At 35.7% G+C, this 21,298-nt stretch overlaps 2 protein-coding genes across 2 annotated transcripts in view; one reads left to right on the top strand and one right to left on the bottom strand.

Annotated features, from left to right (window-relative positions):
* Positions 1-21,298, bottom strand: part of LOC124154413 — a 716,264-nt gene that overhangs the window by 284,828 nt on the left and 410,138 nt on the right. The gene's annotated exons all lie outside the window — the stretch shown is intronic.
* LOC124154412 lies at positions 123-7,386 on the top strand. Its single transcript, XM_046528114.1, has 8 exons — positions 123-324; positions 4,519-4,563; positions 5,069-5,271; positions 5,447-5,629; positions 5,709-5,801; positions 5,901-5,976; positions 6,574-6,656; positions 6,745-7,386. The coding sequence occupies exons 1-8, from the start codon at positions 315-317 to the stop codon at positions 6,844-6,846; spliced, it is 795 nt and encodes a 264-aa protein (XP_046384070.1). The 5' UTR covers positions 123-314; the 3' UTR covers positions 6,847-7,386.

Here is a 21,298-nt window from a genome sequence, read left to right as displayed (position 1 = left end):
ATGAGTGGTCGTAAGTGGTCTTTATAGTAGATAGATGCATATACCAACAGTATCCTGGGCGGTGATTCTCGTTCTCCTTTCGCTCGGGTCCCCGCTTCGCTACGGCAACTCGAAGCGTAGCGAAAATTTTCTCCGCGATTATTCTCGTTCTTTTCGCTCCTCCTATCGCTACAGTTCGGGTAACTTCGTTCTCTTAGCGAAATACTGTGATGTAGGTAATAAAGAATACCCGTAAATGGATAATTCTCATACCAACAATTGAACGCGAAAAGTGAAACAAACGAAAGTCGGAATTGGAAAATCGAGTGTGGAGTATGGTGAAAGGTTTGTTTACGTTTGTTTTGAAGTGATGGTTAGCCTTGAAAACGTAGATTAAGCCAATATTTTCGGTTTTAATCGTTGACGATTTATATGGTCAATCATCTGTGTGTCGTTAAAATAAAATTACTCGCGTAAGAAATAGTGGTAAATTAACCCTGTTTGTGCTTATTACACGGTAACGAAGATTCTCATTTGTATCGTGAAACCAATTGAAATGGTTTTCTATTGAGTAGACCACCAGTGCGATTTTAGGAACATTTGTGGCTACAATGTTATCATAATAAGGATAAATTTTAATCATACTTTTGGAGTAAGGTGTATCTTCTTAGCGTTATTATGGACCGTACGCAAGTTTATCATCATCTCTGCATAACTTACAGAATTAGAAACTATTTGCAAGTTGTGAATAATCAAAACCTTTCCTGTTTTCAAAGTACTCACCATGGCCATAATTTCAATAACAGAATTTATAACCAACCACCATCTAATAGACAAATCCATCAGTGTTCATTGTAAATGATAGCGTGCAGAATGACTTCTGTCACACTGAAGATGTCATTGTTATGATCAATTAAATCACAAATAATTCATTGTAATTCATTTGATTATTTTTCTGTTTTTATAGAAGCATTTTCAGTTTTGTTAAAATGTTCACAATAAGGAGGTATCTTCAGGCATTTGCCACTCATGTAACAGACACGAAAAGAATTCAGCCATATAATAGTCAGCTAGCAGCAGATATTTCATAACTTCAAATTATCCCATGTTATTTATGGATATATATACATATATACTATTGAGAAGCAATATGTTTCATGAAATCCATAATCTATGGCAAATAAAATTTCAATGAGGGACAGTGCTAAGTTTAAAGTTCTTCATTAGGGAGACAAAACATATTGCATCACACCAAGTAGCCTTTACCATTGAAGTACAAGGTGAAATATATTTTGATACTGGCTGTCAATAGTGTAGTTCATATTGTGTAATAGGGAGAACTGTGAGTCTTAATGGTTAGGGCATTGATAACTTATTCATTGCCATCGTAAAAGTGAATAGATGATCAGAAATCACTGATTATGAACGTAACTTCACTGTCTAAAATTAGAATAGATATGAATGTCAGTTTATAATTCATAAATATTTGTGAGGATATATGTTATGAGGTGAAAGGGGGTAAGCTGTTAAAATATTTTCCTATTGTCTTTTCCTAAGGTTATGTTTTTCAAAGTACTACAATAAAATTTGCTGGTAATTCCAATAACAATATGTGGCTTACGGCTTGGTATTTCTTGTTGATGAGTATGTGGGAATGAGTCTGGCAAGTGAAAGATTGCGTGAAAAAGATAGGATTTAGCACATTTTGTACGTTTAATATAAAAGATGCAGTTTGAGTTTTCTTTGGTAGTTGAGAATTGATATTTGATGCAGCCAATACAGCTTGTGTGGGTAAAGTAAGTAAGAATGACTGATTTGCTCATAAGATAGTTTGAAATATTAATTATAAATGAACTCCTTTGGCAGATGAGCGTTTAGAATGTGGAAGTTGACCTAGTATTGTACATTTTTTGACTAAGCGATGAACTCTCATCCTGTCGGTAGAAAAAGATTTAGAAAGCCACCTTAAGCAAGAGAAGTCTTCCCTTCTTTGCATGTTCTAATGTATTGTCTTCTACGAAAAAAATGTGTCTTTATAGCCCTAATGCTGTTCGTAGCTAAACACAGGTTATGTACTATTAAAACTTCTTATCAAATTATCTACAGTTAGAAGTAGCTTCAGAGTCATAGAATCAGTGGTGCCTATACCTCAGGTTAGTACATAAGAGTGCCAGTTTGGTTGCCAATAATTATTTATCTTATTTCAGGTTTGAATATTTTAATATGGTGAAAGTAAACAAATCGATGCTTTAACCTTTAAAAAGTTTGATTTTATTCCAAAAATTTGAGCTTTAATTCAAGGTGAGAATTTGGACCCTTACACCTGAAGACTCATAGAACATCAAAGCTAGATTAATCAAAGAAATATGATATCAAGGTTCTCAATCATAGTCTGCTAAGGGAATATGTATATTATAATAAGGTTCTCAATCATTGTATGCTAAGGGAATATATTATATTAGGTTCTCAAGTATTGAATGTGAGGGGAATGTTTGAAACAATCAGAGTCAGTTGTATGTCTTATAATATTGAGCCAGCTGGGCCACTCTTGCTATTGGGGAAAGATGTAGTCTGTGTACCTATGGATTTCCTCATTAGTTTAAATTAACCGGAGATGACTGCATTCACCACCCATTATTTTCCATGCTCATCATTGACCACTGAAACTTTTTCAACAATAAGTTCTTTCAAAGTATGTTTTATTATGTAAGGCAAGATATGGCGGAAGTTCTTTGTATTAGTAAAATTAGAATTCTCAATATTTCCACTGAGTTTTATCATAATAAATTCAGTAGAAATATTGTAATGTATAGTTTTACTGATAACCCTTTCGAAGTCTTGAATGTAATTCTTGGTATAGTTTCATTCCTATAACAATCATTTTACATCACATATCTGGTACACATGTTAGTTCCTTGGGATTTCAATCCCATACATACCTTTTACTATTTTTTTCCTTCTCCATCCATAGTACTATCAATAATGAGTAAATAGTTTCAAAAATACATTATGTGTGAAATCATCAACACTTGTAACAATGTGTGACTAGATATCTCATTCCATTACTTCCTGTAATAAGTGATCTACTCATTAAGGTTGACATAGTTTATAACATACATAAGGTTTGCAAAAATAGTCTTCCCATAAAAAATAGATCCCCATCCCTAGCTATGAGCCAAAAAGATAAGCAACATTTTGTTACATATGCATATTGTTATAACAAAATGCAGCCTACTTGTAAAGCATGAAAGGTGTGCTGCAAACTGAACATTCATTTAATAATTGGATGGCAAGTTTACTAGGCTATGAGCCCTTGAAGTAGCTGTGGTAGGGTTATTCTTTAGTTATTCAAACTATTTTCATTCATATCTATTCTAATTTTAGACAGTGAAGTTACGTTCATAATCAGTGATTTCTGATCATCTATTCACTTTTACGATGGCAATGAATAAGTTATCAATGCCCTAACCATTAAGACTCACAGTTCTCCCTATTACACAATATGAACTACACTATTGACAGCCAGTATCAAAATATATTTCACCTTGTACTTCAATGGTAAAGGCTACTTGGTGTGATGCAATATGTTTTGTCTCCCTAATGAAGAACTTTAAACTTAGCACTGTCCCTCATTGAAATTTTATTTGCCATAGATTATGGATTTCATGAAACATATTGCTTCTCAATAGTATATATGTATATATATCCATAAATAACATGGGATAATTTGAAGTTATGAAATATCTGCTGCTAGCTGACTATTATATGGCTGAATTCTTTTCGTGTCTGTTACATGAGTGGCAAATGCCTGAAGATACCTCCTTATTGTGAACATTTTAACAAAACTGAAAATGCTTCTATAAAAACAGAAAAATAATCAAATGAATTACAATGAATTATTTGTGATTTAATTGATCATAACAATGACATCTTCAGTGTGACAGAAGTCATTCTGCACGCTATCATTTACAATGAACACTGATGGATTTGTCTATTAGATGGTGGTTGGTTATAAATTCTGTTATTGAAATTATGGCCATGGTGAGTACTTTGAAAACAGGAAAGGTTTTGATTATTCACAACTTGCAAATAGTTTCTAATTCTGTAAGTTATGCAGAGATGATGATAAACTTGCGTACGGTCCATAATAACGCTAAGAAGATACACCTTACTCCAAAAGTATGATTAAAATTTATCCTTATTATGATAACATTGTAGCCACAAATGTTCCTAAAATCGCACTGGTGGTCTACTCAAAAGAAAACCATTTCAATTGGTTTCACGATACAAATGAGAATCTTCGTTACCGTGTAATAAGCACAAACCAAAATTACCAATATTTCTTGCACAGGGATTCCACTTTGATTGGAGCCATTCACAAGTAGTCATTCAGTGTCCATGTAATTTATGGTTTACTTGTATGGTTTAACCAGAAATTATAAAACCGGCTTTAAGTATTATTATACAATGTTGTTAATTCATTATTCGTTCTCCATATTTGTAGTTGTAACCATTCTATTTGTTTTTAAAATTTTATAGGGGTAATCACTATGAGTCCAAAAGCCACTCCGATGAAATTAATAGGTTTGTATATTCAGTTTAAACCTAAGTTGTTAAAAATTTACCATTTTTATTTTCGTGTTTGTCATTTTTAACTATGGAATTAATCATAAATGTAATAGTTATCATGAGCTTAACATCCATTAAAAATATATTTAAGAGAAACATCAGTAAATGCTTTTTTCTATCGTTTGTGCATGTCACCGGTGTTTGTTGTAGTCTATTCACTGGAAGAACAACTATTAGGCTCAAGATCCTTACACTTTTGGAAACTTCTACATAACAACCAATAGTAAATGTATCCATAATGCGGCAAAATGGAGATACGTTACCAATGTTTGTCCTCAGGGAATAGCTTAAATTAACATCTATTACCATATCGAATCCAAATTCTCACTTATGACTTAAAACGTAGATGGTGTAGTGGTCTGCGCAGTGCAAATGTTGACAATACATAGGTAATCTTAAAAAATAGTTTTAATTAATTTTTAACTGATCATGACTTAAATACTACCTCGTTATTTTTAAGCAAAAGCAGAGCGTAGAAATGCCCGAGCGTCTGGAGATCAACTGAATTATTTAGTTGATTATATGTTAGCACACAAGGAGTTTGCTGCCGGGCGTTTGAATGGTGGACAAGGAAAAGCACATCAGAAGAATCAATGGGAGAGGCTGGCAGACACCCTGAATGATTTTCCAGGGGCTGATAAGGCAGTGTCTGAATGGAAAAAGGTTTTTGCACAATATAGTTGCTTGGAGTTCACTTAGGTAACCACTAGTGTTCTGTCAAGCATAGTGACAGGTGGGATGGAAGTGACCATTTTATAGTTTCTCTTTCCTCATTGTAGTAACTAGTTCTTAAAATTTTGAAAATGTATGTAAAATCTGAAATAATTGTACCTTACAGTGTTGGGCAGACCTCCGCTGCCACGTTCGAGCACGGGTGGCCAAAATAAACAAAGCCGCAACTATGACTGGCAACACCTTAGTACCCCCTGAGCTAGGTGACCTAGATAGAAAGGTAGTCTGTGTGATTGGTGAATGCTCCTCAATAGGAATAGCTGACATACCTGACCTGGGGCTCACCGTGGTAAGCTTATAATTTTCTCATGTAAACAATCAGAATAAATGTTTTTCCTAGAGATCTAACGAATAGCCTTTTCTATCAGTGCACTGAAGGAAATGAATATGAAGAGGTCATTAATTGTGAAATAACAGAAGCACCTTGTCACTTAGAGGAGGAGTTTCAAGAGGAAACAATTGTAAGTAATCCAACAAAGTGAATTAATACATTATATTGAAGAGAAGATTAATATCTTTGTTGCATGCCAGTATTAATATGTATACATCCTTCCGCATAGGTCAATAGCCCACCTCAACCACCCCCATCTCCACCTAATTCTAGACCATCAACTTCTGCAAGGACTCCTTTGACAGGTGATTAATAGAAATAAATCAAATATTTAAAAAATATCTATTCCAAAGGTTGGTGACAAAATATGTGTGCACTTATTCTCATTTTTCAGTTTCTCTGTCCTTTTTGAAACTTGTCAAATATTTGGAATTTCTCATATCATGTAATATGCTTATCAAAACATCTAAAATCCAAATATATATATATGACTGCTTAAAATTTATATGGCATGTATGACCCAATGATTATTGCAACCTACGTTTTAAAAAATAAATTTATGTATGGATACTCTCTCTTCTGGGATGCTGTCTATTATCATAGCTAAAAGTCATAAGGCTATAAGGATGTTAGAAACTGAGATTTTTTTGAAAGGCACTTATTTTATTGCCAAAAACTAGTGTTATCCCTGTCAGTTAATCATTGGACATGACATATATTTATAAGATAATCATGACTTTTATGATACATAATATATTACAAAATACATGTTACCTTACTTATATCAATTACATCAACAAATCTCATCGTCATACTTAAATAACCCACAATGTTTATCAATAACCTCAATGCTTTAGCTACCAACTAGTTTTAAATTAACATTTCTTTTCTTATATTTTTAGGAAAGAGAAATTTAATGGAAAAAATGTGTGCTGCGACTGATGATTTACAAAAGATGCAAAGAAAAACTAATGAATTGCTGCAGGTTTCAAAACCAATTCATTTTGTTAACTTCACAATATCAGCTAATATCTTTGCATATTATCCATCTAAAATTATTTATTGCCTTTCAGGATCTGAATAGCAATGTCAACAACATATCAGAAACCCTGCAATCAATTGCACAGTCCCTGGCAATAATTGCAGCAAATTTAGTTAAACCTCCATCTTTTTAATAAACATGTTTTTTTTACACTCAAGCCTAATTGCAAGCTGCATTAACAAAGCATAATATTAAAAAAAATAAATAATAATAATACATGTATATTGCAAAATTTCTAAATAAATAACATTTCAAACTTTTTAACCCTGAACCCAAAGCAATACCTAATTTCTAAATCCCCTGACTAACAAATTCCTAATTCTAACACCCTCCGGAAGCCTGTCTCCCTGCTCAACAGCAGGCTGCTCTGCAGCTTCTACATTTCCTTCATCACCTGCAATGTCACCATGAATCGGAGTGTCTTGTATATTAAATCTTATCCTAATATTATGGAGGATACAACAAGCCAGTACAATACAAGCCGCATGAGCTGGATTATAATGCAGAGTTCTGTGCTGTAGAAGACATCGGAAGGTGTTTTTTAATACCCCAAATGCCCTTTCAATGCAATTTCTTGTTCGGCAATGGGCTTCAGTATATCGAGCCTCTGGGGTACCTTCTTCAGCATTTACTATTGGGGTCATGAGCCAGGGCTCTAAAGGAAATCCTGAATCTCCTGTAGATTAAATTTTGTATAAGTCATTAATCCTTCGGTCAAACTTAATATTTAAAAAAAATATAGAATGGCTTCTAATAAAGTGATACCGAATAGCCAAGATGAGTGGTCACCTGCATCCCAGTTCTCAATCATCCTGTCCCTTATGGTGGAGTGTCTCCATATAAATGAATCGTGCACCGACCCAGGATAGCGACTAACAACTGCCAGGAATTCCAAATCATGAGAACATACCTTGAATGGAATTGAAACATAAGAGTACAGCCGTAATACAATAACATTGAAATGTAGGTCAATGTGATATTGCCATGACATCTCCAAAATTTATCCTGAAAAACATGATGAGGTTTCTTCCCCATTCATAAATTTCAAAATAAAAAGAGGAAACATTTATGCTACCACTCCAAAATCATTCAGGTCCCCAAAAATTTGTTTGGGTAACAACAAATGAGAATTTTTGCTCTGATAAAAATTATTTATGATAATTTTATTTATTTATAAACTCCTTCATAATTTCTCATTTTAACACTTAAATGTAGAATATACAAGTCCAATTCATGAAAAAAATAGTCATGGAATTTGTAATATTTGTGCGCTACACAATTGTAAAGGCATTAGTTTGAGTACAACAATTGTAAAAAAGCAAAAAAAATTGCCCCCATATTTAATTCATCTTTGGGTATGGATTTGAGGACCCCTAGTAGCCGAGGGGTGCAATTGCAATTCTTATAATTTTGGAGATAAATGCAGATGATAGTTGGTGGCAGGGGCGCAGCTAGGAATTAAGGTTAGGGGGGTTTCAGGTGCAACTAATACTGGAGAGTATGGGGGTATAGCATACCCGCCAGGGTAAACATGAGGTGTGGATGCCCTCCAAAAAATTTATAAGACGAATGATAAGTTTTACGGCTTTCTGAGAGATATTTTATTAATTCTCTTATTACTTTTTGCACTTATCTCCAAAATTCCACTTCACTCTCTGGCTTCTAGAGTCCTCAATTAGTCATTTATGTATACTTCTACTTGATACAAAACATCCTTTAGCAATTTAAAACTCCAAAAGGAAAAACACCCAAATAACTTTTGAAAATAGTTAAAGGAAAAAAATACTCACGGCCAGCACATTTAAAGAATGATATCCCTTATGATTAAGATAGGCCTCCTCATTTTGTTTCGGCCGTATTATTGCAATATGGGTGCAATCCATGCAGCCGACTACCCCTTTCATTTGACGAGTTTGTCGAAACCTATCATAATGGTTGAAACATATAGTCACTCTTTAATCTCACAGTTATAAAGTAACATTTCAGAGTCAGTCAAATTAATGTGATTCATCTAGGAACAGAATAAAATTACACAACCACATAATTCACTTTAGAAAAATCTTCTCGGGATTGCGCGCGGGTTAGATTATTTAAGAGCGCCGACGTTTCGGGTACCGACTCGCTACCCATTCTCACCATTCATTCGCAATTCATTCGGTAGCGAGTCGGTACCCGAAACGTCGGCGCTCTTAAATAATCTTACCCGCGCGCAATCCCGAGAAGATTTTTCTAAAGTTATTCGTCGGGAAAGTGTAAAATCATACACATAATTCACTCTTTGCTAATTCAGGTAGCCTGTGCATATATTCATATAAAGCATAAAAAAATGTATCAAACCTCCTCTTTTTCGTGTTCCGCTGCTCCTCGTTTATGGGGAACTTAACCCATTCACTACCAAGTTTTTCTGTTATTGCTTTCGAAACCTTTCTAACAGCTCTGCTGATAGCAGGCTGGGACATCGATATAAATCGCTCCTGCCCAACGGCTCGCTGATATGAGCCAACAGCGAAAAATCTCAGCGCTGCTAATACCTATATAAAGGAGATAAAAGACACTTCAAATTCATGAACATTAAACCAATGTGAATAAAACTATTCATTGCTTGACATACCTGAATTTCCACACTAAGGGCATATGAACGCTGACGTCGGAATGTTTCTCTGATGGCATTGCACAAATACCTAGCTGCATCTTTGGAGAGGCGGAAGTACCTCCTAAATCTTTCATCCGAAAGATCGAATGCGTTACTTCTATCCCTCAGGGAACGCATCACCGCAGCCTCTTCATTTTCCTCCACTTCCGCAGCTAACGCATTTAGCATCGGTTGTAAGGCCGCCATTCCCGTCTTCAACGCAAACACTAATGACACAAAAGCTTCACGGTTCATTCAAATGAAAACCCACTTTTAATCCCATCAATTTAATTACGTAGAACAACAAGGCGCGTTGCATGCCAAGCATTAAAATAACAATTAATCTAATTGGGATCAAAAATGTAACATAATAATGGTGTATAGCTGTAATTAAATCACGAGTCGTTCTCTCATCAATTCTTTCGCCGAGTCGCTAGAGCGAGTTCATTGTCGTCGCTAACAAAATTCGCTCTTATCGAATGTTTACATTCGATAATTGCTCGCCAGACAGAACGAGAATAACTTTTTCGTCGCCAGAGGAACGAAGCGAAGCTTATCTTGCGAAATACCTAACGAATGAAAACGAGAATACGAATTCAGTCACCGTTCGCCAATTTTTTCCACAAATCGCGGTTGCTATAGCCAGAAAGAACCAGAATAGACCCCCTGGTTGAGCTTCCACGCGAGACAGACGTGGGCTGGTGCTTCGCTCGAGACAGGCAGGTGCCTTAGTGATGTGTTCAGTTGCGTCCAGAGTATAAGTGCATTCAATTACGAGGATAACTTCCTACTCAATTTAGAAGCTCGAGCTACTGATATTAAGTGGAAACCGCAGTTTAAAATGGCTAATTGCAGTGTATGTAATGTGAATGTTCTTAAGCGGCAGCTAAGGATTACCTGCAGTGAATGTCAAACTCAGTGTCACGCTACTTGTGTTCACTTGTCCAAAGAGGATATCGAGTATATTGGCGCTGAAAAGCAAAGTTGGCGTTGTCCTACCTGTGCTGCGGAAAAACGTAAGAGCATGTCAGTAGTTCCACTGGCGGATACGGACACTGCTAGTATCTCTCATATTATAAACCTTCTAGAAGAAGCTAAAGAGGACAGGAAACGCATGGAATTGGACTTGAACAAGGCTATTGAGTTTGTGCACAATAGATTAGATGAAAATACTAAAGTGCTTCAAGAAAACTCAACGCAGATTGCTGAATATTTAGCGACAATAGACTTACTTAGGCAAGAAAATGTTGGCTTAAAATCTCGAGTGAGTGAATTAGAAAAGAGGTTAGACGACCAAGAGCAATATTCTCGCGTTAATGACCTTGAAATACACGGCATTCCCCAGCAACCAAATGAAAATACCTTAGAAATCGTGAAAAGTGTGGGGGACGCCCTTGGTGTTAAAATAACCGACGATATGGTGAACACATGCCACCGATTGGGAAAGAAGGGACACGAAGGCGGAACGAGAGGTATCATAGTCAAATTCGTCCGTAGGTATACAAAAGAAGAAATTCTTCAAAAGAGGCGAGTGAAAAGGACCTTCTCCACACGGCACCTGGGCTTGGCGACCGATACTCCGGTGTACATAAACGAGAGCCTGAGTCCAGGTCGGAGGAGACTCTTCGCTGCTGCGCGTCTTGCGAAGAAAGAAAAGGGATACAAATATTTATGGCTAAGGCATGGGACAATACTCATGAGGAAGAAGGAGAATGATCAAGTAATCACTCTGAAATCCTCTGATGACCTGGAGAAACTGTAAGCATTCTGTGAGTGAGTTATGTATGTCTTCAACCTATCTTTACTAACAAAATGCAGAGTACTGTTAATGATAGTGAATTTAATGGTGGCAGGTTCCTTGTCTTGCATCAAAATATAAGAAGTCTAAGAGCTAATTTTGATAAATTTGTATTTCAACTAATTAATCTCGATATAAAACCCGCTGTAATTGTTTTGACAGAAATTTGGGTCAATGACACTGAAGTATCTATGTACCAAATAACTGGCTATCGGAGTTTTGATGTGTGTAACAATAACTATAGGGCTGGAGGAGTTATTGCATATGTAGCAGATACTTATGAGTGTTCTTCTATTGATCTGGGTGAATTAAAAACTGCTGATATGGTTAAAATATCAGTAGGGATAAATGATTCTTCTTGGATAAGCATTATTGGTGTATATAGACTTAATTTTAATCCTGTTGAACATTTTTTGAGTGAATTGGAGAATGTATTAACCATCTCTAGTGAGAGGAATTTAATTGTAATTGGTGATATTAATTTATGTATATTACAACCCAACGATATTTCCTTTGAATATCAAACCCTTATGGCTAGTCATGGACTGGACCAGCTCATTCGAGTACCAACTAGAATTAGCAAAACGGGTAGTACATGTATAGATCACATTTTTTGCAGAAGTAGAGATAACTATAAGTATGAGGGAAGAGCGGACGATTGGGGTTTAACAGACCATCATGCTGTATCATGTTCTTTAAATATTAATGTACCCATTAATATATACGAACGAGTTTATCGAAGCCATTGCCGGATAAACTTTAACCATCTAAATAATAGTTTGCTAAGATGTGACTGGAATGATGTTTATTCACAACAAAATGTCAATGAAGCCTATGAAATATTTATAAATAAATTGAAATGCTGCATTGAAAAAGCTGAATACGTGTCAGACAGTAACAGATCGGGAGGAATGAAGAGGCCATGGATGACTTACGCTTTGTGCGGGAGAATTTCTAGGCGAAATTTTCTGTATAAAAAAATGAGGAAACACCCTGAAAATGAAAAGCTAAATAGGTACTACGCATCGTACACGCAAAGATTAGAATATGATATTAAAAAGCGCAAAGAAAAGTATTACAGGGACCTATTTGATAGTAATGTCAATAATACCGCTGCTCAATGGCGCATTTTAGATTCACTCACGGGAGGAAAGCAAGGAAATGAGAATTGTGTAAAAATTAGAACTAGTAATGGTATCGTTGTCACTAAGTGCCAGGACATTGTAAACGAATTTAGTTCACATTATGGTAAAGTAATTCAAGAATTGACCCAGAACAATTATTTTGAAAGTAATACGAATAAATACAAAGAAATATTCCCAACCTCCAATTCAATTGACTCACTGTTTTTTGTTCCTACTGATGCGAAAGAAATTAGCAGCATTGTTAAGGAATTAAAGTCTAAAAAATCTAAAGGTGTTGATAATATTTCCACACAAGTTATAAAAGAAGTAAATGCAAATATTTCGGAGGTCCTTGCCCATATTGCTAATCTAAGTATGTATACTGGAATATTTCCTAAACAATTAAAAACTGCAATAGTGATACCAATTTTTAAAAAAGGTGATAAAATGAACGTAAATAATTACAGACCAATATCCCTATTATCTGTATTTGCTAAAATAATAGAAAAAGTTGTTAAAGTCAGACTTCTTAAATTTCTTAATCAGCATAGTTTTTTCAATAAAAACCAATTTGGATTTATGAGTGGTAAGAGTACAGAGGATGCATTATTAAAATTCTGTTCAGAGCTGAACGACGGACTGAATAAGAACTGTAGAGTTGCTGGCTTATTTGTAGACATTACCAAAGCCTTCGACTCCATTAATCATAACATACTAATGAATCGATTATGGGAAGCGGGTATACGTGGCACCGCATATGATTGGTTTCAAAGTTATCTTTGTGATCGAGATCAATGTGTGCGTCTCAAAAATTGCTACAGTGAAAAGATTCGACTCACCTGTGGTGTCCCACAGGGTTCTGTGTTGGGACCCATACTGTTTTTAATATATGTAAACAATTTATGTGCTGGCAGGTTTAAAGGTCAATTAACGTCATTCGCAGATGACACTGCACTAAGTTACTCTGTTAATAGTGTTGATGATCTATATGAGCACATACAAAGTGATCTATTAACACTCAATATGTGGTTTTCGGCTAATTATATGTTGTTAAGTGAAAAAACGAAATATATTATGTTTAGCATGAGTAAATCTACCTCAAACAAAAGTAAACTATACTATCAATGTGCAAATTGTATAAAAGATAATGTTACTTCCTGTGATAAATGTATTTTGATCGAACAGGTTAGTCACATAAAATATTTAGGTATATATTTTGACCAAAATTGTAAATGGAAGTCTCACATAAATAAATTAAAATCAGAAATGATTACTATTGTAAGAAAATTCTACTTCCTCAGATACATATGCCCTGAATCAGTGTTAAAAATGGTATATTATGCTCTCGTTAATTCAAGATTGCAATACGGAATAGCCTGCTGGGGTGGAGCATATTTTATCAACATTAAACCATTGATAGTGGCGCAAAAAAGGGTTATCAGGGTTATAACACGATCGTATAGGAAAAGCCACTCATTTCCTCTGTTCAAAAAATTAGATGTCCTCCCACTAAGGCATTTATTCATTTATAAAGTCCTTAGAATATTCTATAACCGTAGTGGTGAAAAGGCCCGACCACAAAACTATGACATTAGAGCTTGGAGAAACTTCCATATACCTAGGCCGACGACCGAAATTTATCGACAGTCATACAATTACTTAGGGCCTAAATTGTTTAGCATGTTGCCGAGTAATGTAGCAAACTCGGAAAAAAGATGGGGATTTAAATCCGCAGTTAAAAAATGGCTTATGATGTGTGAGGAAGTAGAGTTTCTACTAAGAAAGGTGGGTTAAAAAGTTTACAATAAAAGGTATATTGTATATTCTATGTATGTAATTATGCGTTTATATAAGAAAAATAAGAAAAATAGTTATCCTTGTCCAAATATTTGAAATACGTTTTGTAATAATGAATGCAATCGGCAATAGAACAAATAACTGAATACAAAGAAATTTTACTTCTCATGTGTGCTAGCACCAGACCTATGTAAAAAGTTTATGATGGTAGCCCCAAAACTACTAAAAGGGGTACCTATATATTCCAAAATATTTAAGTATGTTCTAAAATGTAATATTTGATTGTAAATGGAATAAATTATATATTATTATTATCCTATCCACAATTTATATCATAATTCATCGAAATTAATTTACTGGGGACAAACTTTGCGAGTGGTATGACCTACTTCAAAGGGCATTAAATGGCTTTTCGGTTTCCTAAAATAAGAAGGACGGTACACAAGCCATTGCATCAAATATGAGAATAAAGTGACGGACAGATATTTATTTACTTTAAATTTTCAACCTCGAAATAGCCCGACTCTAATGTGTCCACATTAAAAAGCGAGGAGTAACATTTAATTACGGTGGCCTGCGGATAGAAACTGCAGCGGAAACAGCAATAACAGCAGTTGTGGAGTGATTTATCTGCGGAAGCGATGAAAATTTCACCATTCGCATAAATCAACAGCAGTTTATTCGGCTTAAATTTAATTTATAGAGCATCAACAGATTTACAAAAGGTCACCACAATGAGCAGACTCAAATAGTTGCCATTCAAAGTTATAAATTGAGGAATTTAAAAAAATTAGAATTATTAAACATTATCGTAAAATGACACGTAAAAGCCATGTTATTCTAACAAGGTATGCTAGTACAGCAAAACGAGGACGATATTTTCATATTTCAGGGATTAAAAAAATATTCGAGTAAATGTTTAACCATTGCATTATGAATTAAAACTATACTTAAAGATTTGAACCTCAACTTTTATTGGAGAAATCGACTCTTGACTCACTAAATGACTTCATATTTTGACTATAATTAAGTAATTATTTGCATATGTCCTACAGTGCCAGCCGCAATAAGGTGAATTAAAAAAACACGAAGATAACATTAAGTTTTGAAACTTGACTGTGTATAAAGTAGCAGTTGATTAGGCAGATTTAGTTTCCTTTCGTAAGACATTATTTTGTATAAACACACGATGACTAGAGCAATGCTTATTTCCAAAATTTTTAAGGAAAACATTCTCGTGAAGTGCTGTGCAGTGTGCATGTTTTCCAAAAAATAAAATTATTTTAATTTCCGTTATTATGACTTGAAGTTATCACTGGTAGCAAGAAGACAACCGGCAGTAGATACTATTTTTATTAATAAGTAATCAAATTTTGCCCAAAGGAAACAACTAATTAACCAAAAAAGTTTTTTTCCAATTTATTTCAAGTCACTCCGAAATTCATCAAGAAGACGAGCAGGAATAAATAATAAATAAATAAATAAATATCCATGATTATAAAAAGAGCCTTTTACGTAGTGGTCATTTCTTCCCATTGAGAGTATTTGAACATGACGTTGAAGCTGGTGGCTACTGGATCTTGAACTCAAAGTAACGAGATATTGCGTTAAATTTCGTTGAAAACATGGGAGAGGAAAAGGGAGCACAGCGATGTAGCTAAACTACTCTCCCGTGCCATGAAGATCAAGTAGCATCTCGATTTCATTCAAATAAAATTATAATGGCCTGAAGTAATCATTGGAAACATGAAAGTTACCATCAACAATACTTTCAGCCCATTCCGGTAAAGAGTCTGCGATTCGCCGGCCTACCTCGATTGGCCTTAAGATAAAGAGACAGCAAATTTATGGTTGCGTTGTTGCTGTTGCATTTTCAAAATTGCTCCTAAATAATGTATACATATTATGTTATTCCGAAAAAACTACATTAAAAAATGAATGTTTTATGGCATTTAATTCAGATTATAATAATACATAAATGAAATTTTTAAGAAACTATGGAGATGTTTTGGTCTAGAAATTCCATGAAATTTAAGATGCGAATGGGTTTAGTTTTGCTCGGTTGAACGGAAATTATAAGCCAATTTTCAACACATTTATCGGTATTACTTTATCACTATGATTTATTTCATCGCTATTTCGGGCTCACTTCAAAAGGAATTATTGGTAAGCCACTGCCCCTCCATCATTCAAGACACCTCACCGCCCTATCCCCTGAAGGAGACTGAAGGAGGAAGAATCGGATCGCGGGCACGCAAATAAGAGAGCGTTATCTGAGGAGCAAACGGAAAAGGGGAGGTGCAAAGGGATGAGGGTGAAAAGTGCACGATGGAAAGGTGGAGGGGAGAAGAGGGGAAATTAGGTCCTCATCGACAGACAAGGGGGCGAATGAAAGTCTTCAGGGGAAAAAGACGATGCCGAAGCGAGGAGAGAGCCCAAAATTCGGGAGGAGGGAAAACAGAGAAGCCAGACTAAGGGAAGGGGATGGTTTTGCCTTGGGGTGGTTTTCAGACTTCCCCCAATTCCGATCGCCAGCCAATTCCAGCAGCATGGTGCTGAGAGATTGTCGGGTGACCGACTCAATTGAAAATACTGTTTTTGCAAAAGCAAACTGTGGCTGGTTAACATATTATAAAAGGGAATACATGAAATCCCAAACATCAAAATTAACCACAAATCTAACTACTTTCGAACACCATTTAACGAGTGAAATACGCTATAGCCAAGTAAAATCGCCAGAAATGCACCACACGATATCCAGCATCATTGCAAGACAAGCGCTCCAGGAAAGAGACTTCAATGAAGTGTACTGCCTAAATTAGATTCAAAATTTTGTTTGAAATGAAGTGAAGCCTCATCTATTAGATATAAGCCAAGTTATCACTTATGAATGTGCATGCCAACTTTTGCAGTTTCAAAATTATAGACCCAAATATATGATGGCCTCTCCGAAGGAATTCATTCATGAAAACATTAAACAATTAATGGGCACTCCGAGCGAAAAAATTCTTTTCGCATATTAATCAAATTTGAAATATTTCTAATAACTCACAAAATTTACGTAGCATTATTTGGAGGTGTAAATAATTAACTTCTATACAGTTAATTAAAGTCTGGAAAAACCCGCGAAAAGCTCACAGGAGAAATATCTGTCATGGGTCGATATGGTGGAATGCTCCATTTAGGCGAAAACTGCAGAAGGAATATAGAAGCTACGCAAAGATAAATTCGGCTACCTACCCTAAAATGTTTCGGCTATTTTCCAGTAAAATACAGCTGCAGCCAAGATTTTCAAAACGGCATAAGTTCACATGGAATGAATTTGGACGGGACAGCTTTTTTATATTTTGGGGCTAGTATACAAGCTGTTATTTTATTTGACGTATATTAATTTTTTAGCATACATTAATACGCAAAAGTGGAAGTGATAGCTTTGGTAGCCCTGAAGATGTGGTATGTCTCAAAAATATGCAGCATGAACTTGTGCTACTGCGGGATTCACGGCTTGATTTGCCATTAAAATGACGAAACTCTCAAGAACAGCAACTCCGACAAAATTCAACCGCAAATCACCTCTTCATCAACATTGAATTATTTTCACTTATCGCGAACAATATTCCTTGGAACACTATTTCTTATCAACTTTTTGGTAGAATATGCTTGGATAAAAGAAGGTCACCTTTCCACCCAACTATTAATAGAGAAGAGGAAGACTTTTCCCCCTCTGCCACGCGAAACAAAAGAGGGGAGAATAAGAAGGCACCGAGGAAGTTCGCGTTTCCATGGAGGTGAACAATGTCTTTGTCAGGGGGGAGCGGCGAGAACCCTGAGAAGCAAACAAAGCGACGACGCCAAAAAGGCTCGCGACTCTCTCTCTCTCCTCTTCATCGTTCGAGTGGGCAGGGGGGCGACAGGGGAGGAGAGGCGAGGGTTGTATATATGAAGGTACATGGTATCGTGCGCTACAGTCTGTAACCAATGTTCGTGCTTTGATCAACCCCATTTTCATACATTTTATTTGACTTTCTTTATTAAATATTGTTCGTTATTTGGGTTTCTGATCGTAATATTTATATGCTAATGCATTTTCATCTCGGTTGATAGTTTTAGGTCGTTTATTGTTTGAATACAAGAACTTCGATGTGTGTTTTTGATGAAAAAGAGGGTGATTGCTAAAGAGAAAGATTAACAGAGAAGACGTATAATAAAGATGGACGGTGCCAATTTGAGATTTCCAGGAAGTTTATTTTCGTTTTTAGTTTTAGTTTTATTTTAGTTTAGTTCCAGGAAGTTTATTTTCTTAATTCCAACATAAGATCAATTTTTTGATACCATCATCGTCAAGCTTCTGTTCCATATCTTGGCACCATAAATCACTGGGGTTCAAACGTTGTACATTAAGATTTTACCTTTAATTACTCGAGGGATCCCGATCCAACGGCTGCCACCAAAATTATGCAGCCTCTATGAGGAAGGTACCCCTCAAAGAACATTATTGATATTTATATATATATTATTAATAATAAATACTTATTAATGATTTCTTTAACTAAAGTTCATGTTATATTCTTTTTGGATTTATCGCGGAGAGTTTCAATTCATATTGTCCTGTTAAAAAATTTTTCTCTGACAAAAGTTTTTAATTCTCTGAAATATGAATATGTCGCTCTTTTGCTTGTTTCACTAGTTAAAAGATAGGGGAAGGAGAAGAGACGAGGGCTGTATATATAAAGAGTACATGGCCTCGTGTGCTGCAGTCATCCCAAGGGAAAGAAAGGGAAAATGATAAGGATCCGCGCGATGGAGGAGGACAAGGAAGTGGCATCGGCGAGAAGAAATGCTCAGCAAAAAAAAAGGTGAGTCGGAGGGGGAGAGAGGAGGTGGGGTTGCCTGCTAAAGGAGGATGTGTGCTGAAGGGGTGAGGAGGGGGGAAGGGGAATACCTAAATGAACGTCGCGAGGTCATTAGACGTGCGCAGAGATAAGGGTGTGAAGTAGCTCCCTCGGAGAGAAGGCGGAAAGTGAAACTGAAAACTGATGGTGACTTATTGACGGTACCGTTATTTCTTTAAGAGATGTACTTTTTAAAGCCTATTCATGTGCAACCCAGCCTATACCAGGTAAATTCGGAAGTTACTTCGGACTTACTTACTCCGCATGGCAGTAAAAAAAACCGGCAAAGAGGAAAAAAATATTTACATACCAAAAGGAACAACTATCCCCTATTTTTTCAACACAATCTTCCCCATTATTCAAGGAAGTCCTTGTCGTACCAATTTACCAATTCCTTCCGCTAAAAAGTGGTGGCGTGCTATATAAACCAATGTGTCACACTAAGATGCAGATGTCATTGATGTCGACCATTGTATTTTTAAGGCCTGGTTACACGATACATTAACACGTACAAGTTAATGTCTAAATGTATGAACGCGAGAATGAACGCGAAAATGCACCGTGTAAGCACCCAACTTGTGCGAACGCATGAACGGAAAATAGAACCTGTTCTAATTTGGTTCATGCATTCGTACATGTCCCGTTCAGGTCCACCAAAATCGTTCACGCAAACGTACATTAACTTGTACGTGTTGATGTATCGTGTAACCAGGCCTTTAGTGTCTTCTGTATTTTTTGCGGAAACAAGCCGTATTATTCAAATTAATAATTAAAAATATTTTCATCTAATAATTCAAAATCCAGCAATTTGATTAATACAAGGAGGCAAAAATAAAAAAGCTGGGCCCCTGAAGATGGATAAAATAAAAAGTGAAGCGTTGGCAGAAAAAATTACTGTTAATTATAATTTCTTTCAACGAGGTCAACCTACGAGAGCTCAAGAAGGCATTATAAGTATTTGAGTTTATAACTTCATGACCCAATTAAACGCTTCAATCCCTGCTTTATTAATTATAAGTATTTATTCGGCTAACATTTGTTAAGAGTGGAAACTTAAGTTCAAGGTCCTTATGTATTAAAAATAAATCATCAACACTGTCCACTGGCTATTGTAATAATTCGAAAAAAATTAAAACACGCCCAAAAAGTGACAACGATGTAAGCAGCCAGTTCTTTAGAAAGAGTTATAAAAAACAAGGCTTCACAACAAATCATCAGACAATAAATTTTTATAATATCCGAGGCCAAAATTCGTACAGATAATTCACTGCTCCATGCCCTGCTCCCCATTTAAGGGATAAAAATTAAAACTGCCGCGAATTAAAGTAATAAATATTCGTAGTAATACAAAAACCAATGTTTTATGCTGACACTTATCTCAGCTAATACAAAGCCGTGGGCACATATCGAATGAAACATCGTCACTGCGGATCCCTCATATTTTCACGAAGGCAATGCCTCAAAAAAATTATTAATAATTCTCCTCGGAATGAAAGGGAAATGGACGGCGAAAATATATAATGGTCGTGATTGATACATTGCCTTTGGGGACGTAATTTCAGTCAAATTAAAAAACCAAGGCCGCGCTCTTGCTCAAAACAAATAAGTCATTCCAATAATTTCACATAAAGTGTTACAAAAAATACGGCATCTGCTTATTAAAGCTATTAATTTTATTATTCATGTATTCTACCCAGTAAGGTACGTTCCAATGAAGTATTCTGGTAGTCTCCCCTCCCTTCATGGACTTTCCTCTTCATTTCGCAGCAAGACCTACAACATCAAAAAATCCTATTCTGTTCCTTCCCCCCCATCGTTTACCTACATTCTTACCTCCAAAAATGTTTTTAACATCCCATCCCCGCTAAGTAGTCGCCTTATGCATACCTTCTGTCTCCTCCGTATGAAGCTGCAAATATTGAGAATATATTGATCATTCTGGACTCTTAGATGCGCTGCGGAAAAAAGATAAAAGTGAACCCTAAGTTATTTTACTTGTCCTACCTAGTTGATTTAATTGTAGTTTCTGGCCTCCACTAATTATTTCTATCACAAAATAAAAATATAAAATAATTAAAATAGAAAATGGGAAAGGAGAATTCCGCTCTACTTTCCCGCATCGTCTCCGCTCCGAGAAAATAAGAGAAATGAATTCTCCCTCTCTCGTCCAAGGACCACACCCGAATTTTAAAGGGAGAGATTTCACCGCACGGCAACAAGACTTCTCATCCATCTCATCTAACCCATTATTATCCTAAGTTGCTTCTAAGCAATATCAAAAATGTATAAATTTCCTTATCTATTCAGGACAGATTTAAACTATATGTTCTTTTGTGTTGCAT

This window comes from Ischnura elegans, chromosome 2 (genome assembly GCF_921293095.1).
Source record: "Ischnura elegans chromosome 2, ioIscEleg1.1, whole genome shotgun sequence".
Taxonomy (NCBI): domain Eukaryota; kingdom Metazoa; phylum Arthropoda; class Insecta; order Odonata; family Coenagrionidae; genus Ischnura; species Ischnura elegans.
The sequence above is the reverse complement of the archived record's forward strand: the minus strand, read 5'-3'. Positions and strand labels throughout refer to the sequence as shown.